The sequence below is a fragment of the Salvelinus namaycush genome, chromosome 5 (assembly GCF_016432855.1).
Source record: "Salvelinus namaycush isolate Seneca chromosome 5, SaNama_1.0, whole genome shotgun sequence".
Taxonomy (NCBI): Eukaryota; Metazoa; Chordata; class Actinopteri; order Salmoniformes; family Salmonidae; genus Salvelinus; species Salvelinus namaycush.
The window spans coordinates 71,342,673-71,367,424 of NC_052311.1; the positions used below are offsets into that span (position 1 = coordinate 71,342,673).

At 51.4% G+C, this 24,752-nt stretch overlaps 1 protein-coding gene across 1 annotated transcript; it reads left to right on the forward strand.

Annotated features, from left to right (window-relative positions):
• The first annotated feature begins 1,711 nt into the window (after positions 1-1,711).
• LOC120048866 (histone-lysine N-methyltransferase ASH1L-like) lies at positions 1,712-23,710 on the forward strand. Its single transcript, XM_038995163.1, has 11 exons — positions 1,712-1,879; positions 3,726-8,049; positions 15,831-16,140; positions 16,450-16,623; positions 16,734-16,825; positions 19,816-19,889; positions 19,979-20,024; positions 20,250-20,487; positions 20,598-20,761; positions 21,281-21,375; positions 21,539-23,710. Exons 2-11 carry the CDS (start codon positions 3,831-3,833, stop codon positions 21,644-21,646), a joined length of 5,520 nt encoding a protein of 1,839 aa, XP_038851091.1. The 5' UTR covers positions 1,712-1,879; positions 3,726-3,830; the 3' UTR covers positions 21,647-23,710.
• The last annotated feature ends 1,042 nt before the right edge of the window (positions 23,711-24,752 follow it).

A 24,752-nucleotide genomic window follows, 5' to 3' on the forward strand; every position in this document is an offset into this window, starting at 1 on the left:
TGTTCAGAGAGAGAGAGAGTTGACCGTTTTACTGTGTGGTCTGTTCAGAGAGAGAGAGAGTTGACCGTTTTACTGTGTGGTCTGTTCAGAGAGAGAGAGAGTTGACCGTTTTACTGTGTGGTCTGTTCAGAGAGAGAGAGAGTTGACCGTTTTACTGTGTGGTCTGTTCAGAGAGAGAGAGAGTTGACCGTTTTACTGTGTTGTCTGTTCAGAGAGAGAGAGAGTTGCAAAGGGTTGCTGACAGACATGAAACAGAGAAGGTTGGAGAGAAAAGAGAGAAAGGCGGAGTACAGTAGAGGGGAGGGAGGGAGGGAGGGAGGGAGGGAGGGAGGGAGGGAGGGAGGGAGGGAGGGAGGGAGGGAGGGAGAAAGGTAGCAGGATTGTGGTGTGGAGAGAAGTAGAAGTTGGTATCGAGCATGAGCCCTTAGATCTGTGATCCCTTCACGAACGAAAGAAAGAAAGATGGAGGAAGGGAGGAATGATACCTTTTTAAAGAATTTGAAAAGAGTTTTCCAGTAAGTGCAGGCATTCTTGGAAAGGGCTGCTCTGCTGAGTATGATTGGTCCCCTGGGGTTCCGTTCAGTGAGGTCATCAGTGAGGTCATCATCTGAATCATCTCCTGAGTGACTTTACTGCCATCTGCTTCATACGACCACACACACACACACACACACACACACACACACACACACACACACACACACACACACACACACACACACACACACACACACACACACACACCATACACACGCGGCTAGGGAAATTGTATTGCAGCATTTTCTTCAGGACTTTGGACGGAGAGAGCGGAGGAAAGAGAGGGAGCTGACTCCAGTTGTAGGGTTTAGTATAGTGTCGGGCTGCCAGGCTGGGTGATGCTGTGGTCAGCTGCAGTGGAGAACAGGACATAGCCTACTTGTAAGCTGACATTTAGCTGGTGTCTTTTGTCATCTGTTGTAAGCATTATAGTAAGTGCCATAGAGGCAGTATAGTTTCTGTGTTTTCACGTTCTTGTAAAGTACTTTACATTTGGATTGTCATTCGGTTGTTTTTCAGTAAAGCTGACAGAGACTTCTCCTGTTGTTGTTGTATTGCTGCTACTAATGTCTGATGTCAGTGAAATGTCCTCTTTCTCTGTCTGTTTCTCTCTTTCACTCCATCCTTCTCAGTTCAAGCCTGACTGACAGACAGAGAGGGACAGAGCGCTGGACAGTTGGGTCAAGAAAGCCTTTTGATATTTCATCTCTGGACAATACCTGTTCCCTTCCACCCTGGGTGCTGCACCCCCCACCCCTCCCCCCTCACATCTCTGATGGACCAGAGAGCGAAGGGGGGCCCATCTCTACCTCCACCATCCTCACCGCCTCTCCTCCCCACAGCCCCACCACAGCAGTACCCAGAGAAAGAGGTAGGCGGTGGGACGAGGAAGAGGATAGAGAAGGAAGGAGGTGGTGCAGTACTGGAGGTGCTCATTGAGGGGTGCTGTGGTGCTGCAGGGCAGAGACAGCTCCCATTCCCAGGCAGTGAGAGGAGCTGCACTGAAGGCAATGTGAGGCTGAGGATCGGAGTCCAAACGGCCAAACGCACCAAGAAACCCCCCAGGACCCTGGAGGGCTACGAGTGTAAACCCCCCATCAGGACGTACCAGAGGCCTGGGAGGGGGGCAGCAGGGAGGGGGAGTCAGGAGGGAGGGGGGAGTGGGCAGGGGAACAGCCCTCAGGAGGAGGGGGACGGAGAGCAGAACCAGGGGTCAGACCCCAGCACCACCCAGACCAGGAAGATACACTCCTCCTCGCCTCCGTCTTCATCATCATCATCATCAGCTCCTACAACCACCCCTCCCAGCCCAGCCAACCCTCAGACTGCGCCAGCCAAACAGGTAAGAAGAGAACCACTACTACCTCACTGAATACCTGACTTGTTAACCGCTTACTACTCATTTATTACAGTGACTAGTACTTCAGTTCTGTTTTATACATCGGGTCCCCTACAAATCTCTCCAGTGTGAAGAACTATTCACATTTGACACAATTCTATATTATTACAAATGTATCATTTATGTAGGCTTGTGCATGATATGCATTAGTGTTCAGTATGTGTGCTTCCTATTCATCCCCCAGCAGGCGTGTTATCCAATCCAGAACACTGAGCGGTTCCTAATAATAATAAGGTCAAGTGAGTGATCGTCTGGATAGAGAAACTTAAACAGCAGCAGTAGTTGTGTATTAGAATATAGAGAACATCGCGCACCACCATAGTCCAGAGAACAGGACTATTTTTTTAATTTTATTTTTTAATTTTATTTATTTTACCCAATTTCGTGGTATACAATTGTTAGTAATTACTATCTTGTCTCATCGCTACAACTCCCGTACGGGCTCGGGAGAGACGAAGGTCGAAAGCCATGCGTCCTCCGAAACACAACCCAACCAAGCCGCACTGCTTCTTAACACAGCGCGCCTCCAACCCGGAAGCCAGCCGCACCAATGTGTCGGAGGAAACACCGTGCACCTGGCTGCCTTGGTTAGCGCGCACTGCGCCCGGCCCGCCACAGGAGTCGCTGGAGCGCGATGAGACAAGGATATCCCTACCGGCCAAACCCTCCCTAACCCGGACGACGCTAGGCAAATTGTGCGTCGCCCCACGGACCTCCCGGTCGCGGCCGGCTGCGACAGAGCCTGGGCGCGAACCCAGAGACTCTGGTGGCACAGCTAGCGCTGCGATGCAGTGCCCTAGACCACTGCGCCACCCGGGAGGCACCAGAGAACAGGACTATTAATAGTCACACAGCACAGCAACTATTAGCAGCTGATCCAGACATTGGTCCATCAACTCTTATGACAATCACCCACCCCAGAGAGTAGATTATTGCTTTAGCTGCAAACACACCAGTCAGGCTGCAACAACGCAGCTCCCAAATTACAGGACAAGCATGAAATGCCAAGCCTCCTCATCTCTATTCGTGGCCATTTATAGCTACCAATAGCACAGCTGCCTCTCTCTCTTTCTCGATCGCTCTCTAGTTCTCTCTCTACCCTATCTCTTTCTCTCTGTCTATTTTTACCTCCCCTCTTTTCTCTACCTGCTCTCATTTCTCTTTCTCTCCACCTCTCTCTCTTTCTCGATCGCTCAATTTCTCCTCTTGCCGGGTCAACCTCATTTCAGTCTCCATCACCTCAGCTTCTCTCCTCCCATTTGTCCTAATTTCTCTCTCTTTCTCTCGCTCTCTCTTCTTCTCTCTCGCTCTCTCTCTCTTTTCCCCTCTCTTCCTCTCTTTCTGTTTCTTTCTCTATCTCTCTCTTTGTCATTGTGTCCTTTAGCTGTCTTCCAACAGGCTTGCACCAGCACCCCACCCTTACTGTTTCTCTCTCTTGTTTGCTCTCCTTTTCCCTCCCTCTTTCTCTTTCCTCTCCCTGTCCTCTCTCTGACCCACTAATGCTAATGAACTATGCAGCTCTGAAACACATTACATTTACATACCTCTACTTCCTTGTCAACAAGGGCACAATGCTGTAAATTATTAGAAAATAGCAATTGTGTAATACATTAACAGAACTCTATCATAGGTCTAACCGGGATTCTTTTGGAGAAATATTTCTTTTAAATATTTTTGATTATATTAAAATCTTTACCTGTAAATTACCTAGATCTTTTCTGATAGATGACATAATAAATGACCAATCTGATCTGATAACAATGTGTTTATAACCATGTTTTCATCCCAGCAGGTCCCTGTGAACCTGGGCTATAAGAAGTCAGACACCCTACCGGAGAAACCAAGGCACCCTGACCCACCTGATGCCCACAGCAAACTACTCTCACCTGCCCAAATGGACCAGGCAACCCCCTCTGACCCCACAGCTTCATCCCCCCATTCCCCCCCTCCCTCATCACCCCATTCCCCCTTGGTAAAGGACCCTAGCGGTGAGGCAGGTGTTAAGGGTGAGGGACGTATGCTGAATGGGGGAGTACCTACAGTCACCTGCCATCCTACCAGACTCACAAAGGTCAAAGGTCGCAAACAGAACTGTTCTTCCTCAGCCGCCCCCACTAACGTGAACTCAACAACAAGACCTCCAGCCTCCAGCCCCCATCAGGCTGACCTTGCAGCCCAGGACAGGACTACAGGCTTCAGCTGCCCTCCTACACCGCCCCCATCCACACCCCTACTTCCAGACCAGAGAGGAGCCCCAGTGGCTGATGGCAGACTGAGTTCTGCTGCCTCCCTCACCAGCCTGAGCAAGGGACCATTACTACCGTCCTCTGTGGGAAATGAGAGAGGGAAGGAGGAGAAAGCCAAGAAGAAGAAAGAGAGAGATGACAAAGCGAGGGGTGAGAAAGGGAAGGGTAAGCGAGGGGAGAAGGGGAGAGGGAAGGAGGACAGAGGGAGGAATGAGAGTCCAAAGATGGACAGAGATGAGAGAGGGAAGGAGGGAACTGGGATGGATGAGAGCGGGAGGGATATGACGGGGAAGGAGGAGAGAAATGGGGATGAGGACAAGGAAAGAGAGAAGCCCAGAGACTTGAGGATGAATAAATCGCCCTCTTCTACAAAGTGTCAGATGTTGTCTGCTGTTCAGAGCAGGAAGACGGGTACACCCAGCCCAGACCTGACCAGCGGAACAGGGGAATCAGATGATACTGGTGCCCCCTCAAGACCCACCGTCTCTCCCTCCAACCCATCCACTGCCTCCTCTCCCCTCACCTCCCTCCCTCCTCCCTCTCTCTCTCTCCACTCTTCCTCTCCTCCTACCTCCCCCCGAGAGCAGGACAGCCGTCCGCTGAAGAAGCGTAAGACCCGACGGCCAAGCTGGACCAGGCTGGTGAACCGGGCACAGAGACTGGCAGAGAACCCAGATGGCCCCCAAGATGCCCCCTTAGTTGCCCCACAGACCCCCACTACCCCCCAGACATCCCCCACTACCCCCCAGACACCCGCAACTACCAACTCACCCAACCTTTGGTCAGCTGAGTCATGCCTAGCCCCCTCCGTTCCCCCACCCTCCAGTCTGTCCTCCCTCTCCCCCTCTACCTCCACCCCTGTGAGACCCAGACCAGCAGGGCGACCCCCATCCCCCACCCAGTCTCACATGTTGACCTCTGACCCTAGCCCTTCACCTGGACCTGACCGTTCAGTCTCTCAGGCCAGAAAAAGGGGTCGCCCCAAATCCCAAACCTCGAGCTTGGACGAACCCCAACCCAGACACTCCCCCAAACCTACCCGAGCTGAGATGCTCCCTCATGGGCATGATGAGACTCCGGACCCCCATGTGCTCAACCCAGTGCTGGATCACAGTCCCACCCTCACCAATCCCTCTAGCCCCAACCCCACGCCCAGGAAACGAGGTCGCCCCAAACGGCTGCCCCCCTCCCCCCTACTTCCCAAACAGACTCTCCAGGACCAGAACAGGGGTACACTGACCCCCTCTGGAGGTGATGAGGGGGGTAAAGACTTCCCCTCTGAAAAGGGGAACAGGAAGCTGAGGATGAGGAGCATCATCGGAGAGATGAAGAGGAGGAAGAAGAGGAGGTTACTCAGGGAAATGCTTTCTGGGTGTGGAGGGGGGAAGGAGGGGAGAGGAAGAGAGGGAGGTAGAGAGAGCTCTCGTGGGTGTGCAGGAGGGGTGTGTGGGTCGGCCACAGCACCCTCCCTGTCCTCCTCCTTTGGGGGTAAACTAGGTCCCCAGATCAACGTGAGTAAGAGGGGGACCATCTACATGGGGAAGAGGAGAGGACGCAAACCCAAAGCTCCAGCTAACTCTAACCCTGCCTCTCAGTCCACACTGTTCACCAGTCTCTCTAGTCCCTCTCTCTTCTCCTCTCCCCAGCCCCATCCTCCCCTCTCTCACCCATTCCCCTCCCCATCTCTCACCCACTCCAGTGGAGCCCAGAGCCCTTACAGTGATGGAGGCTGCACAGAACCTGCTCCCTCCCTCTTCCTCCCCCACACCTTCTCCCTCCCCTCACCCTCCTCCTCCTGCGCATCGCCACGTCCTCTCTCCTCCTCATTCTCCTCCTCCTCATCCCTCTCTCCCTCCCTTAAGAGGAGTTCTCCAGGTCAGGGACGACATCCCCTCTTCCACCATCCCTCCAGCAGACTCTCTTCTCCTCCTCTTCCTCACCCTCTTTACCCCCATCTGCCTGTCTTCCCCACACACCTGAAAGAGACCACACACTCACCTATCAGTAAATCACACAGCAAGGAGATGTTGCCTAGTGACAGTGTGATTGGAATGGACCACAACACTATCTCAGAGCGGGGGGAGAGAAGGGGCCGAGGGAGAGGGTGGGTAACCATGGGAATGACCTCAGATGTCACTAGGTCAGTGTTCCGGACAGGTTTAGGGGTCAACCTGAAGGGTCAGAGACAACTCTCGCCCTCCATGTTACTAGAACACCCCCCCCCTGTACCCTCACCCATCAGAGTATCAGCCTCACCCCCCTCTCCCCCCTCTGCCTCCCCCAGACACACACCTCCTTCTGACTTAGTGGAACCCAGAGACAGGCACAGGCGGAGGGGGTACGAATGTCCCTATACCTGCCCCCCCTGCCCCTGCCTAGGGCACAACCAGCGCTCCCACCTGGCCCTCTGCCCCTGCCTAGGGCACAACACACACAAGAGACAGAAACACAAACGCAAGAGGAAGTACCAGCACCTGCTCATGCATGCGCACGACCCAGACTTCCTCTCTGAACTGGACGATCTCATTGGGCAGTTCAGCGAGGTCCGCATCGGGCGCCACCGTGATTGGGCCAGAGCTGGATTGGGGCAGGATCTCGATGAGAGTGGGGGGAAAAGACGCCACTCTTCCTTATTGTCATCGCAAAATTTCCACTCAAACGTTTACAGAATCAACTTGAGTGGATACTACTCGCCTCACCCCCTGTCTTACCCCCCTCACCCCTCCCTCTCCCCGCTCCACCCCCACCCCTGCCACGGCCTGCCTTATGGCAGCAGCAAGCCAGAGCAGAGGTTGAGGTGTGGCTGTCCCACCAAGCCCTGTGAGTCCCTAGACCAGGGTGACTGTGGCCAGGGGCGGAGGTGTGCCTTACAGGGTATCACAGGGCACCTCCACCCCTCCTCTCTCAGTACCCCCTTGTCCTCTTCCACCACCCCCATGCCTCTGGGTTTTGGCTACTACAGAGGCTATCCTCTGACCATGGCCCATTACCCAAACCCACACCCCTCCTTTCCCCTGCCTCCCCCTCACCCCTACGCCCCCCACCACCCCCACCTCCAACCCCCTCACCTCCTCCTCAACCCAGCCCGGTTCCACAGGAGGAGGAGCAGGCAGCTGAGGGAGGCTGGGTTGGGTGGAGGTGGAGGTGAGGACGTGGGGGTTAGGGGTGAGGGAAAGAGGGCCGGGGTCCGTTCCTGTCCAGCAGGGTCCATCCCTGGTCGGTCCTGTGTCTATGGGGGGAGTGAACACAAGCTCAGACACAAACATTGTCACAGACAGCGTGATCGTGACGGAAAGGAAGAAGAGGACGAGAGAGTTGCAGGGTCACAGCTAAGGTCAGAGTTCACCACAGGGTCAGGAGGAAGTAGAAAGACTGGAGGACAAGGGAGTGCTGGGTTGATGGAGTCTCCATGGCAACATAGGCACAGCAAATACCCCTCTTCTTTCTTCTCTGCTTCTGCTAAACCAGCCTCTTCATCATCATCATCATCAGAGAGGCTCAAACACACACCCCTCACCTGTCTAGGCTCCTCCCACCTGTCCTCGTTTGGGGAGGGCTGGGGGGTCCGGCAGAACCCCTGGCTGAGGAGAGGGGGGCTGGGGGCAGGATACAGACCCCCCGATCCCACCTGGGGTACTCTGACAGAAGGGCAGAGGATGACCGCTGTGGGGGGGTCAGAGAGAGAGACGGGGGAGAGACACACACCCTGTCACAGCACCTTCACCCCCCCGACACACACCAACCTCTTCACCTCCTCTGCCACCAGTGGGAGGGGCATGAGGAGCGGAAGAGACAATTGGAGACCAGGGAGTCAAGACGGGTCACTGAGGAGTGAGAAGCCATCACAGACAGAGAGGAGAGGCACAGGTGAGACTGGGGAATGTTGTGAGTGAGTGAGTGAGTGAGTGAGTGAGTGAGTGAGTGAGTGAGTGAGTGAGTGAGTGAGTGAGTGAGTGAGTGAGTGAGTGAGTGAGTGAGAGAGAGAGAGAGAGAGAGAGAGAGAGAGAGAATTATTGAAGCCAGGCACCCAGGCTAGACATACTACAGTGACAGCAGGTTTTCACATAGCAGAGACAGTAGTAAGGTTGGTAGACTGTCCTTCTCTCAGGTGTACGTAATCAGTACATCAGACATCATATTGGGGAGGAAATTAGTCTCTGTTTTTTTTATTACCACAGCAAGTTAGAGACTTGAACAGAGAACCTGCATGACACATGAACTGTCACACATACACACACACGCAAGCACACATGATTTCCCCCTCATTTGTTGGTTCATTCTCACAGTCTGTTAATAACCCTTCCAGTCCGATCTGCCAGAGATCTTAGAAATGTCTCTGGTTGTGAAGTTGGCCGCCAGCTGTGCTGTTTGAGCCCTGGGCTATGAAGCTATGAGCAGAACACAGTCATTAGTTAACCACCAGTCTCTATGTATAGTCCTGTTCATGTGTCACTGTCTCAGCTGCTGCTTGTCTGCCTGCCTGCATGGCCAACATACTGTACACTGTCTGCCTGGCTGGCTGGCTGGCTGGTCAACATACTGTACTGTACACTGCCTGGCTGGCTGGCTGGTCAACATACTGTACTGTACACTGCCTGGCTGGCTGGCTGGCCAACATACTGTACTGTACACTGCCTGGCTGGCTGGCCGGCCAACATACGGTACTGTACAATGCCTGGCTGGCTGGCCAACATACGGTACTGTACACTGCCTGGCTGGCTGGCTGGCTGGCTGGCCAACATACTGTACTGTACACTGCCTGGCTGGCTGGCTGGCTGGCTGGTCAACATACTGTACTGTACACTGCCTGACTGGCTGGCTGGCTGGCCAACATACTATACTGTATACTGCCTGGCTGTCCAACATACGGTACTGTACACTGCCTGGCTGGCTGGCTAGCTGGCCAACATACAGTACTGTACACTGCCTGGCTGGCTGGCCAACATACGGTACTGTACACTGCCTGGCTGGCTGGCCAACATACGGTACTGTACACTGCCTGGCTGGCTGGCTGGCCAACATACAGTACTGTACACTGCCTGGCTGGCCAACATACGGTACTGTACAATGTCTGCCTCGCTGGCTGGCTGGCTGGCCAACATACTGTACTGTACACTGTCTGCCTGGCTGGCTGGCTGGCTGGTCAACATACTGTACTGTACACTGCCTGGCTGGCTGGCTGGTCAACATACTGTACTGTACACTGCCTGGCTGGCTGGCTGGCCAACATACTGTACTGTACACTGCCTGGCTGGCTGGCCGGCCAACATACGGTACTGTACAATGCCTGGCTGGCTGGCCAACATACGGTACTGTACACTGCCTGGCTGGCTGGCTGGCTGGCTGGCCAACATACTGTACTGTACACTGCCTGGCTGGCTGGCTGGCTGGCTGGTCAACATACTGTACTGTACACTGCCTGACTGGCTGGCTGGCTAGCCAACATACTATACTGTATACTGCCTGGCTGTCCAACATACGGTACTGTACACTGCCTGGCTGGCTGGCTAGCTGGCCAACATACAGTACTGTACACTGCCTGGCTGGCTGGCCAACATACGGTACTGTACACTGCCTGGCTGGCTGGCCAACATACGGTACTGTACACTGCCTGGCTGGCTGGCTGGCCAACATACAGTACTGTACACTGCCTGGCTGGCCAACATACGGTACTGTACAATGTCTGCCTCGCTGGCTGGCTGGCTGGCCAACATACTGTACTGTACACTGCCTGGCTGGCTGGCTGGCTGGCTAACATACTGTACTGTACACTGCCTGGTTGGCTGGCCAACATACTGTACTGTACACTGCCTGGCTGACCAACATACTGTACTGTACACTGCCTGGCTGGCCAACATACTGTACTGTACACTGCCTGGCTGGCTGACCAACATACTGTACTGTACACTGCCTGGCTGGCTGACCAACATACTGTACTGTACACTGCCTGCCTGGCTGGCCAACATACTGTACTGTACACTGCCTGGCTGGCTGGCCAACATACTGTACTGTACACTGCCTGGTTGGCTGGCTGGCTGGCTGGCTGGCTTGCCAACATACGGCACTGTACACTGCCTGGCTGGCTGGCTGGCTGACCAACATACAGTACTGTACACTGCCTGGCTGGCTGGCTGGCTGGCCAACATACAGTACTGTACACTGCCTGGCTGGCTGGCCAACATACGGTACTGTACACTGCCTGGCTGGCTGGCTGGCTGGCTGGCTGGCTAACATACTGTACTGTACACTGCCTGGTTGGCTGGCCAACATACTGTTCTGTACACTGCCTGGCTGACCAACATACTGTACTGTACACTGCCTGGCTGGCTGGCCAACATACTGTACTGTACACTGCCTGCCTGGCTGGCCAACATACTGTACTGTACACTGCCTGGCTGGCTGGCCAACATACAGTACTGTACACTGCCTGGCTGGCTGGCTGGCTGGCCAACATACAGTACTGTACACTGCCTGGCTGGCTGGCCAACATACGGTACTGTACACTGCCTGGCTGGCTGGCTGGCTGGCTGGCTGGCTGGCTGGCTGGCCAACATACTGTACTGTACACTGCCTGCCTGGCTGGCTGGCCAACATACTGTACTGTACACTGCCTGGCTGGTTGGCCAACATACGGTACTGTACACTGCCTGCCTGGCTGGCTGGCCAACATACGGTACTGTACACTGCCTGCCTGGCTGGCTGGCCAACATACGGTACTGTACACTGCCTGGCTGGCTGGCTGGCCAACATATGGTACTGTACACTGCCTGTCTGGCTGGCTGGCCAACATACGGTACTGTACACTGCCTGCCTGCCTGGCTGGCTGGCCAACATACGGTACTGTACACTGCCTGCCTGTCTGGCTCGCTGGCTGACCAACCTATAATACTGTACACTGCCTGCCTGGCTGGCTGGCCAACATACTGTACAGTACACTGGCTGGCTGGCCACTGCCTGGCTGGCTGGCCAACATACTGTACAGTACACTGGCTGGCTGGCCACTGCCTGGCTGGCCAACATACTGAACTGTACACTGCCTGGCTGGCCAACATACTGTACAGTACACTGGCTGGCTGGCCGCTGGCTGGCCAACATACTGTACAGTACACTGGCTGGCTGGCCACTGCCTGGCTGGCCAACATACGGTACTGTACACTGCCTGGCTGGCTGGCTGGCCAACATATAATACTGTACACTGCCTGCCTGTCTGGCTGGCTGGCCAACATACTGTACTGTACACTGCCTGGCTGAGTGGCTGGCCAACATACTTTACTGTACACTGCCTGGCTGGCCAACATATAATACTGTACACTGCCTGCCTGTCTGGCTGGCTGGCCAACATACTGTACTGTACACTGCCTGTCTGGCTGGCTGGCTGAGCGGCTGGCCAACATACTTTACTATACACTGCCTGGCTGGCTGGCTGGCCAACATATACTACTGTACACTGCCTGTCTGGCTGGCTGGCCAACATACTGTACTGTACACTGCCTGGCTGGCTGGCTGGCTGAGCGGCTGGCCAACATACTTTACTATACACTGCCTGCCTGGCTGGCTGGCCAACATACTGTACTGTACACTGCCTGGTTGGCTGGCTGGCTGGCTGGCTGGCTTGCCAACATACGGCACTGTACACTGCCTGGCTGGCTGGCTGGCTGACCAACATACAGTACTGTACACTGCCTGGCTGGCTGGCTGGCTGGCTGGCCAACATACAGTACTGTACACTGCCTGGCTGGCTGGCCAACATACGGTACTGTACACTGCCTGGCTGGCTGGCTGGCTGGCTGGCTAACATACTGTACTGTACACTGCCTGGTTGGCTGGCCAACATACTGTTCTGTACACTGCCTGGCTGACCAACATACTGTACTGTACACTGCCTGGCTGGCTGGCCAACATACTGTACTGTACACTGCCTGCCTGGCTGGCCAACATACTGTACTGTACACTGCCTGGCTGGCTGGCCAACATACAGTACTGTACACTGCCTGGCTGGCTGGCTGGCTGGCCAACATACAGTACTGTACACTGCCTGGCTGGCTGGCCAACATACGGTACTGTACACTGCCTGGCTGGCTGGCTGGCTGGCTGGCTGGCTGGCTGGCTGGCCAACATACTGTACTGTACACTGCCTGCCTGGCTGGCTGGCCAACATACTGTACTGTACACTGCCTGGCTGGTTGGCCAACATACGGTACTGTACACTGCCTGCCTGGCTGGCTGGCCAACATACGGTACTGTACACTGCCTGGCTGGCTGGCTGGCTGAGCGGCTGGCCAACATACTTTACTATACACTGCCTGCCTGGCTGGCTGGCCAACATACTGTACTGTACACTGCCTGGTTGGCTGGCTGGCTGGCTGGCTGGCTTGCCAACATACGGCACTGTACACTGCCTGGCTGGCTGGCTGGCTGACCAACATACAGTACTGTACACTGCCTGGCTGGCTGGCTGGCTGGCCAACATACAGTACTGTACACTGCCTGGCTGGCTGGCCAACATACGGTACTGTACACTGCCTGGCTGGCTGGCTGGCTGGCTGGCTAACATACTGTACTGTACACTGCCTGGTTGGCTGGCCAACATACTGTTCTGTACACTGCCTGGCTGACCAACATACTGTACTGTACACTGCCTGGCTGGCTGGCCAACATACTGTACTGTACACTGCCTGCCTGGCTGGCCAACATACTGTACTGTACACTGCCTGGCTGGCTGGCCAACATACAGTACTGTACACTGCCTGGCTGGCTGGCTGGCTGGCCAACATACAGTACTGTACACTGCCTGGCTGGCTGGCCAACATACGGTACTGTACACTGCCTGGCTGGCTGGCTGGCTGGCTGGCTGGCTGGCTGGCTGGCCAACATACTGTACTGTACACTGCCTGCCTGGCTGGCTGGCCAACATACTGTACTGTACACTGCCTGGCTGGTTGGCCAACATACGGTACTGTACACTGCCTGCCTGGCTGGCTGGCCAACATACGGTACTGTACACTGCCTGCCTGGCTGGCTGGCCAACATACGGTACTGTACACTGCCTGGCTGGCTGGCTGGCCAACATATGGTACTGTACACTGCCTGTCTGGCTGGCTGGCCAACATACGGTACTGTACACTGCCTGCCTGCCTGGCTGGCTGGCCAACATACGGTACTGTACACTGCCTGCCTGTCTGGCTGGCTGGCTGACCAACCTATAATACTGTACACTGCCTGCCTGGCTGGCTGGCCAACATACTGTACAGTACACTGGCTGGCTGGCCACTGCCTGGCTGGCTGGCCAACATACTGTACAGTACACTGGCTGGCTGGCCACTGCCTGGCTGGCCAACATACTGAACTGTACACTGCCTGGCTGGCCAACATACTGTACAGTACACTGGCTGGCTGGCCGCTGGCTGGCCAACATACTGTACAGTACACTGGCTGGCTGGCCACTGCCTGGCTGGCCAACATACGGTACTGTACACTGCCTGGCTGGCTGGCTGGCCAACATATAATACTGTACACTGCCTGCCTGTCTGGCTGGCTGGCCAACATACTGTACTGTACACTGCCTGGCTGAGTGGCTGGCCAACATACTTTACTGTACACTGCCTGGCTGGCTGGCTGGCCAACATATAATACTGTACACTGCCTGCCTGTCTGGCTGGCTGGCCAACATACTGTACTGTACACTGCCTGTCTGGCTGGCTGGCTGAGCGGCTGGCCAACATACTTTACTATACACTGCCTGGCTGGCTGGCTGGCCAACATATACTACTGTACACTGCCTGTCTGGCTGGCTGGCCAACATACTGTACTGTACACTGCCTGGCTGGCTGGCTGGCTGAGCGGCTGGCCAACATACTTTACTATACACTGCCTGGCTGGCTGGCTGGCCAACATATACTACTGTACACTGTCTGGCTGAGTGGCTGGCCAACATACTTTACTGTACACTGCCTGGCTGAGTGGCTGGCCAACATATACTACTGTACACTGCCTGTCTGGCTGGCTGGCCAACATACTTTACTGTACACTGCCTGGCTGGCTGGCTGGCCAACATACTGTACTGTACACTGCCTGTCTGGCTGGCTGGCCAACATACTTTACTGTACACTGCCTGGCTGGCTGGCTGGCCAACATACTGTACTGTACACTGCCTGTCTGGCTGGCTGGCCAACATACTGTACTGTACACTGCCTGTCTGGCTGGCTGGCCAACATACTTTACTGTACACTGCCTGGCTGGCTGGCTGGCTGAGCGGCTGGCCAACATACTTTACTATACACTGCCTGGCTGGCTGGCTGGCCAACATATACTACTGTACACTGTCTGGCTGAGTGGCTGGCCAACATACTGTACTATACACTGTCTGTCTGGCTGGCTGTTCAACATACTGTACAGTACACTGCCTACCTGCCTGGCTGGCTGGTCAACATACTATACTGTACACTGCCTGGCTGGCTGGCCAACATACTGTACTCTACACTGCCTGGCTGGCTGGCCAACATACTGTCCTGTACACTGGCTGGCTGGCCAACATACAGTCCTGTACACTGGCTGGCTGGCTGGCCAACATACTGTCCTGTATACTGGCTGGCTGGCTGGCCAACATACTGTCCTGTACACTGGCTGGCTGGCTGGCCAACATACAGTCCTGTACACTGGCTGGCTGGCTGGCCAACATACTGTCCTGTACACTGGCTGGCTGGCTGGCCAACATACTGTCCTGTTCACTGGCTGGCTGGAAAAACCCTAGAAGGAAAGGCTGCTCAGTCAGTGTTAATGTTGGGGAATTTTGGAAAGATGGGAAGAAAGGAGATACTTGAGGAGAAGTGATGGATAGAGGGATGGCGGGGGACTGATAGTGAGGGAGGGCAGAGGGAGGGAGGTAGAGAGTTGTTTTTGAGAGGGGAGGAGGGAGGATGGATTTGTTTGGCAGTCGCAAATCTAACCAGACACATATGTGACTGAGCACACACACACACAGCCCACACACACATTCTAATGTATAATTTGTGTGTGTGGGTGTTTGCGTGTGTGTGGGTGTTTTCGTGTGTGTGTGTGTGTGTGTGTGTGTGTGTGTGTGTGTGTGTGTGTGTGTGTGTGTGTGTGTGTGTGTGTGTGTGTGTGTGTGTGTGTGTGTGTGTGTGTGTGTGTACCAGAGGGGGCTTGTGGGAGGAGATATAGGTGAACGGGCTCTTTGTAATGCCTGGAATGGAATATAGTAGAATGGTAGAATGGTACCAAACACATCAAATACATGGAAAGATTGACTCTGTTCCAATGATTCTATTCCAGCCACTACAATGAGCCCGTCCTCCTAAAGCTCACTCCACCAGCCTCCTCTGGTGCATACCGTGCGTGTGTGTGTGTGTGTGCTTGACTGCTTGTTGTGATTCCCAGAAGGGGAGTATATGATTTGAGGGGAATACCAGGCAGCAGTGCAAAGGAAGTGTAGAGTCACCCCATCCCAGGGACACACTGAGACAGACTGCTGCTGTTTCAGTTACTGATACATATACACCTCTCCTCTCTCTCTCTTCCCCTCTCTTTATTTCCCAATCATTCCCTTTCTCTTCCCTCTGTCTCCCACCTCTCTCATCTCTCTCTCTCGCTCCCTGTCCTCGCTCCAATGACTTCTCTCTGGACTCAAGATCCACACTATGACCTGAGCAGAAGGCAACTGAAGTGGCTGAGAACCGGTCAAAGTTTTGGGGCTAAGAGAGGGCCTGGAAGACCCAGGAAGAAACCTCTAGCCTCCCCTTTGGTCTCCCCCTTCCTCTGTCCTACAAGCCAACCAAACCCTCCAACTGAGACAGACGTCCAGAACAGAGACAGAAACAGAGGGGGAGGAGATTCAGTACAAGAGGTGATTGAAGCTGTGATTCAGAGCCAGAGGAGGAGAAGACGGAAGAGGAGGCGCATTGAGAAAGAGGAGGTCGAGCATCCATCCTGTCTCCAAAGGTAAACCGTCAGAACTCACCCTTATCCCAACTGACTCAGCGAGTGCCCTCGCAGATGGTCGCAAAGTTTAACGCAACAACATTTCACTCCCACAGCGATCAAAACGTTACTGAGAAAGTCTAGAAAATGCATGCTATTTTACATACCCTGCAACTAGCTGCTAGATGTGCACTGAAGACTTAATACCTCACACAGACAAAGTGTATTAACACATGGTTGACAGCACTGTGTGCTAAGCCAGTGCCCTTTCTCTCTCTTTTTCTTTCTCTCTATCCTATCTCTCGCTCTCTCACTATTCCTTCCTCTTAGTTCTGGTGAAGGTGAGCCAGTCACCCACACCCCCTCCATATACACAGGCCAATCAGAGCTAACCCAAACTCCATCCCTAACCCCGGCCAGCCAATCAGATAAGGGAGCTGACCAGCTGCCTAGGAAGAGGTTTCAGAGGGCGGGGCTCTACTCAGATGACTACAAAACTACAGAGTGAGTTATCATGCACCCGTTCATACAAACTAACTTCACATACTCTGAATTGATTTCACAAATGGTGTGTATTCTATTCATTTCATTGTGTAAATGTGTCTCTTCCCCAGTCCCTCCTCTCAGAACCAGCTGAACAGAGAGAGACTGGAATATACACCAGGAGAACAAGACTACAGCCTCCTGCCTGCTCCCATACATGTTGGTGAGGGAGTTTTATTTATTTTTTAAATGATTTCACCTTTATTTAACCAGGTAGGCCAGTTGAGAACAAGTTCTCATTTACAACTGCGACCTGGCCAAGATAAAGCAAAGCAGTGCAACACAGACAACAACAGAGAGTTACACATGGAATAAACAAACGTACAGTCAATAACACAATAGAAAAAAAAGTCTATATACAGTGTGTGCAAATGGCGTAAGGAGGTAAGGCAATAAATAGGCCATAGTAGCGAAGTAATTACAATTTAGCAAATTAACACTGGAGTGATAGATGTGCAGATGATGATGTGCAAGTAGAAATACTGGTGTGCAAAAGAGCAAAAAAAGTACATTTAAAACAATATGGGGATGAGGTAGGTTGTTAGATGGGCTGTGTACAGCTGCAGCGATCAGTAAGCTACTCAGATAGCTGATGTTTAAAGTTAGTGAGGGAGATATAAGTCTCCAACTTCAGCGATTTTTGCAATTCGTTCCAGTCATTGGCAGCAGAGAACAGGAAGGAAAGGCGGCCAAAGGGGGTGTTGGCTTTGGGGATGACCAGTGAGAAAAACTTGCTGGAGCGCGTGCTACGGGTGGGTGTTGTTATCGTGACCAGTGAGCTGAGATAAGGCGGAGCTTTACCTAGCAGACTTATAGATGACCTGAAGCCAGTGGGTCTGGCGACGAATATGTAGCGAGGGCCAGCCGAGGAGAGCATACAGGTCGCAGTGGTGGGTGGTATATGGGGCTTTGGTGACAAAACGGATGGCACTGTGATAGACTGCATCCAGTTTGCTGAGTAGTGTTGGAGGCTATTTTGTAGATGACATCGCCGAAGTCGAGGATCGGTAGGATAGTCCGTTTTACGAGGGTATGTTTGGCAGCATGAGTGAAGGAGGCTTTGTTGCGAAATAGGAAGCCGATTCTGGATTTAATTTTGGATTGGAGATGCTTAATGTGAGTCTGGAAGGAGAGTTTACAGTCTAACCAGACACCTAGGTATTTGTAGTTGTCCACATATTCTAAGTCAAAACCGTCCAGATTAGTGATGCTGGTCAGACGGGCGGGTGTGGGCAGCGATCGGTTGAAGTGCATGCATTTAGTTTTACTAGCGTTTAAGAGCAGTTAGAGGCCACGGAAGGAGTGTTGTATGGCATTGAGGCTCGTTTGGGGGTTTGTTAACACTGTGTCCAAAGAAGGGCCAGATGTATACAGAATGGTGTCGTCTGCGTAGAGGTGGATCAAGGAATCACCCGCAGCAACAGCATCATCGTTGATATATACAGAGAAAAGAGTCGGCCCGAGAATTGAACCCTGTGGTACCCCCATAGAGACTGCCAGAGGTTCGGACAACAGGCCCACCGATTTGACACACTGAACTCTATCTGAGAAGTAGTTGGTGAAACAGGCGAGGCAGTCATTTAAGAAACCAAGGCTGTTGAATCTGCCGATAAGAATGTGGTGATTGACAGAGTCGAAAGCCTTGGCCAGGTCGACGAATACAGCTGCCCAGTACTGTTTTTTTATCGATGGCGGTTATGATATCGTTTAGTACCTTGAGCGTGGCTGAGGTGCACCCATGACCAGCTCGGAAACTGGATGGCACAGCGGAGAAGGTACGGTGGGATTCGAAATGGTCAGTGATCTGTTTGTTAACTTGGCTTTCGAAGACTTTTGAAAGGCAGGGCAGGATGGATATAGGTCTGTAACAGTTTGGGTCTAGAGTCGGGGGATGACCGCGGCAGCTTTCCAATCGTTAGGAATCTCGGACGATACGAAAGAGAGGTATAACAGACTGGTAATAGGGGTTGCAACAATGGCGGCAGATCATTTTAGAAAGAGAGGGTCCAGATTGTCTATCCCAGCTGATTTATACGGGTCCAGGTTTTGCAGCTCTTTCAGAACATCTGCTATCTGGATTTGGGTAAAGGAGAAGCTGGGGAGGCTTGGGCAAGTAGCTGCAGGGCAAGTAGCTGCAGGGGGTGCGGAGCTGTTGGCCGGAGTTGGGGTAGCTAGGAGGAAAGCATGGCCAGCTGTATAGAAATGCTTATTGAAATTATCGATTATCGAGGATTTGTCAGTGGTGACAGTGTTTCCTAGCCTCAGTGCAGTGGGCAGATGGGAGGAGGTGCTCTTATTCTCCATGGACTTTACAATGTCCCAAAACGTTTTGGAGTTAGAGCTACAGGATGCAAATTTCTGTTGGAAAAATCTAGCCTTTGCTTTCCTAACTGACTGCGTGTATTGGTTTGTGACTTCCCTGAAAAGTTGCATATCGCGGGGACATTTCGATGCTAGTGCAGTCTGCCACAGGATGTTTTTGTTCTGGTCAAGGGCAGCCAGTTCTGGAGTGAACCAAAGGCTACATCTGTTCTTAGTTCTACATTTTTTGAAAGGGGCATGCTTATTTAAGATGGTGAGGAAATTACTTTTAAAGAACGACCAGGCATCCTCTACTGACGGGAGGAGGTCACTATCCTTCCAGGATACCCGGGCCAGGTCGATTAGAAAGGCCTGCTAGCTGAAGTGTTTTAGGGAGCGTTTGACAGTGATGAGGGGTGGTCATTTGACCGTGGACCCAGTACGCAAGCAGGGAATGAGGCAGTGATCGCTGTGATCCTGATTGAAAACAGCAGAGGTGTATTTGGAGGGCAAGTTGGTCAGGATAATATCTATGAGGGTGCCCATGTTTTCGGATTTAGGGTTGTACCTGGTGGTTTCTTTGATAATTTGTGTGAGATTGATGGCATCTAGCTTAGATTGTAGGACTGCCGGGGTGTTAAGCATATCCCAGTTTAGGTCACCTAACAGAACTCTGTGTGTGTGTGTGTGTGTGTGTGTGTGTGTGTGTGTGTGTGTGTGTGTGTGTGTGTGTGTGTGTGTGTGTGTGTGTGTGTGTGTGTGTGTGTGTGTGTGTGTGTGTGTGTGTGTGTGTGTGTGAGAGAGAGAGAGATTGTGTGTGTCAGGTTTTTAACACCCCCCTTTCTCTCACAGGGAAGTACCTAAGAATGAGACGTATTGACTTTCAGTTGCCCTTTGACGTCATGTGGCTCTTCAGGCACAACCAGGTGTGTAACACACACTATACACATTGCACAAACACACACACACAGAATAAACTCACTCACTTGAATGACCATGTCTCTGTGTGTTCCAGCTCCACAAAGAGCCAGATGTTCCTCTGACCAGAGAGATCTCATCCTGTGAGTACCCTAAAGTCACAGCTGGCTCCTGTATGTGCATACCGTACACAACCTTTATACTGTAGTGTGTACATCAATACTTGACTTCAACATGACTTACCACCCTACTTGGTTGAGGGGGGGGGGGGGACATCCCACTGTTGCAGTGACACGTTGAAAGTGTTCAGTCTGTGTGGAGGGGTCCATACCTCATTATCTCTCTGTCTGTCTTTGTTTTCCTCCCAGACCAACCAAAAGAGAAGAGCCTGTCCAGTCACCAGACAGGGGTGTCCCTCCCTCCCTCTCCCCAAGAGGAGTGTTCCAGTCACCAGACAGGGGTGTCCCTCCCTCCCTCTCCCCAGGAGGAGTGTTCCAGTCACCAGACAGGGGTGTCCCTCCCTCCCTCTCCCCAGGAGGAGGGTTCCAGTCCCAGTAGGAAGCTGTTTCCCTACCTGGACATGGAGCCTATGACCACCAGTGACGGGTAAAGACAGAAGACAACCTGCCATGTTAATACACATGGAGGTGCAGACTTGTAGTTCCTGTGCATTTCTCAAAATAATGATCTTATTTATGTATTTGTTTGATTGTCAGGGTGTTTGTCCTGAAGCACCACGTGTTCCTTTTGAGGAACTGGGAGAGGGTCAGAGACAGACAGATACGCCTGAGGAGGGGGAGAGAGGAGGAACGAGAGAAAGATGGAGGAGGAGTTTCCAGCTATGTAGCTACTGGGGACAACAACAGCCACATCATGTCAGGTCCATGAAGCAAGTGTGTGTGTTAGTTTAAGTTTTTGTAGGTGTGTGTGTGTGCCTGTGTGTCAGTGTGTTTTATTTTAAATGTGTTCATTGTCTTTCAGTAGTATTGTACTGAGTGTATGTTTATATGGACATAGATGTGTGTGTGTTCATCTCAGTGCTCAGTTTAGCTCTCTGTTTTACAGTATTTATTGAGCCATATCATGTTCAGCATTACACACACAGCAGTTTTCCAACCACAGAATAAGTGCTTTCCCATTTCTGTCATGTCTTCACTGCCATCTAAGAACATCCAGCTAGGTTCAGCTTTCCCCATAAACTATCAACCAAAATGTATTTCCAGCAAACAGTCTCCAGCAAAGAACAGACACTCATAAGGGAATTTTAAGGACATCTACTGTATATATATATATATATATATATACACACACACACACACACACACACACACACACACACACACACACACACACACAAAATACCATCCATGTGCACTAAGGTTCTTTCCCCTCCCTCTAGGTCGACAAATGGCGGGGAAGAAGAAGGTTGTGTGGACTAGTGAGCCCCTTCGTGATCCCCAGTGCCCCAATAACCCCCTCAGCACCACACCCCATGTGAGTGCTCTCCTCTGAGTACTCTACTCTGTACTGTAACTGTAAAGATATTCACTCATTAGTGTCTCCCATGAGGGCTGTCTTGAAGTATTCATATGGAGTTCTTTGTCTGTGTCACTAATTGTTATAACTAACTCCTAATGTCGCATCTACCCCACCACAGCTCACTGAGAACAGACAAGAGGAGAAGAAACAGGTGGAGGAGGAGGGCTGGAGGGAGGTCCGGAAGGAGCGACTGAACAACATACTCTTGAAGCTGCGGCAGACATGATTGGTGAGAGAGGACAAGGAAGGAAGGAGGGGGGAAATCTCAGCTCAGTCTCTCTTCTTCTTCCAAGTAGCTCAGTTCAGCTAACTTTGCACTAGTGTTGGGGGAAAAAGCTTCCCTGAAATGATTTGTTATAAAGATGATTTTGGGCTTTGTTTCTGAGAGGAATGAGGGTGTTGTTGTTTACTGTACCATTGAGAATGATTGAGAATGATTGACAGACGGTCAGCAGACCAGTGACAGTCTGATTTACTAGTCAGAGAGGGCGGAAGGGATGGATGGAGACCATAGAGTCTTAAGGCTGGATTAAATTCGTATTGTGGAAGATCCGCATTATAGCTCGATTTAAATGTAAAGGAAATGTTCCCGTGTTCTCGCTGACTACATTCACGGTAAACGCTGCATGTCGGCTCAATCTGAAATTACCATGACAATATAATTTTTTACAATTTTACCCCCTTTTTTGTGATATCCAATTGCGATGCAATTACGATCTTGTCTCATCGCTGTAACTACCCAATGGGCTCGGACATGTGAAGGTCGAGTCATGCGTCCTCCAAAGCGTGACCCAAGCCGCGCTTCTTAACACCTGCTTGCTTAACCCGGAATGTGTCGGAGGAAACACCGGCCAACTGACGACTGTCAGCTTGCAGGTGCCTGGCCTGCCACAAGGAGTCGCTAGAGCGCGATGAGCCAAGTAAAGGCCCCCCCGAGCCAAACCTTCCACTAACCCGGACAACCCTGGGCCAATTGTGCGCCGCCCTATGGGACTCCCGGTCACAGCCGGTTGTGACACAGCCTGGGATCGAACCCCAGGCTGTAGTGACACCGCAACACTGCGATGCAGTGCCATAGACCACTGCCATACACCGCTGCCATAGCCCGCTGCACCACTTGGGAGGCCTACCTCTACATTTTTATGCAGATCTTCTGCGATACTTCCGCGATACACAGCCCTTCGGGTTTGATTCAATCCCTGATGCTGAAGTTCGGCGCTATAGCGTGATTCAGGTGTAAAAGTAATTTTCAATTGAGCCGACATATGCAGTTTTTACCGTGAATTCAGTCTCCGCTAACGTGGAAACATTGCCTTTAATGTTCTCTTCAGCTCTACGTATTGAATCGAGCCTTTAATGTAAAAGTGCCATGTTGTAAATAAACTGACGCCTAAGTGAGTTCAATCTCCAAAAGCAATACGTCCTGTAAGGATTTCAGTACAATAACTTTAATATCACTACCAGTACCAGCTAGAGACCCTTCTATGTATCAAACCAAGTAGTTTTTATTGCCTTAGTGAATATGATCATTTCAAGATCGTTATATTGTACCAATGATAATGCAGTAACATTGACCTAAGTAATGTAATGAATCAATTTCATAATTGATAGTTATTATCTAAGCGTTAAAGTTAATAGTTAAAGGCCTTCATTTTGCTACAAAGTGTTAAATATTGCTATGATTGTATATGACTTTCTTTTCTTCACCTGTTTACTTTTTCTGACTGATGGAATGTTCTCTTTTTATTTGGTCAGACAATCAGGAAAATGAATTGAATCTGAGATTTGTAACCATTCACTTGCAGTTCTCTTTGGTGCAGTTTCTAGTTTGACTTTGAACACTAAGTTGAATGTTTTATAGTTGACCTGTGTATTTGCTTCACTCACTATTGCCAATGGGGGATTAGGAATATTATAGCATTCATCAATATAGTGAAGGGTTATTTATGTAGTTTGCATGAAATGTAACTTTGGGCTGGATTCAATCCGTATCCCGGAAGATCGCATTAAAGTGTAAAGGTCATTTCCGATTAAGCCGACATATGCAGTGTTTATCGTGAATGCAGTCTCCACGAATGCGGGAACATTGCCTTTAAATTTAAATGGAGCTATAACGCAGATCTCCCGTGATACTTCTGCGATGCGGTGAGAATCCAGCCCTTTGTTGTACAATTTAAATTGCTGCTTATAACCTGTCTTTTGAGAAAATACCACAGTTCATCTGACAGAATGTAATTTCAAACATTGACCTTATTATCAATAACAATAAAATGGCGTTTTTGTTTACAAAGCATTGTGGACTTGTTATATTCTAAACCACTTAACCCTTCATACTATCACAGGCCCAAGAATATCGCTGCTCCTCCATCCTTATGAAGACGCTGCATAACTGGTGGGATATTCATTACACGTAATGGAGCGACTGCTAAATAACCAAAATGTAAATGTGTGATATACAGCACCACCTGTTGGTGTAAAGCTGAATGACTCCAATGGCCAGGTGATACAGCGTTTTCCTCCATCACGACCCTCATCTGAGGACGTGACCTCAAGAGGACAGACAGGCAGGACTGAGGCCCTTCTCTCCTCCTTACCTTCAGCAAATCACTGATCTGTATGTGATTATATAGGCTATGTGTAAATGGAGACTGGTGGGAGGAGCTATAGGCGGACGGGTTCATTGTAATGGCTGGAATGGAATTAATGGAACGGTACTAAACAAACATATGGCAACCAGTCCGTTCCATCAATTCCATTCCAGCCATTACAATGAACCCGTCCGCCTATAGCTCCTCCCATGAGCCTCCACTGCATGTGTGAGCTAAAGCTGCCTAGCCAATCCCTCCCTCTCAGGTCTGTGGGTACTTTAATGAGGAAATCATTTAAAGTATTCAAACAGGGATAGTTTCTCATTTCAGAGAGTAAGTCCTTCCCTCAATCTTTCCTCATGCACTCCCCTTCACTGCTCTGACAGAAGTGGCTAGGTCAGATGAAAACATACACTAAGCTCTTTGATTGGAATGGCTTTAATATCGAGGTACCACATACTTTCTAGGCAAGCATTCGCCATAGCTCGATGGAATAGAGCAGGGTTATTCAACTCTGACCCTACGAGGTCCGGAGCCTGCTGCTTTTCTGTTCTACCTGATAATGAATTGCACCCACCTGGTGTCCCAGGTCTAAATCAGTCCCTCATTAGAGGGGAACAATAAAAAAACACAGTGGAACTGGCTTTGAGGTCCAGAGATGAGTTTGAGGGGAATAGAGAAGAAATGAGACACATGAGAGACTTTGAGGTTTGGTTTATGTTGATTATTTATTGGGTATTTACA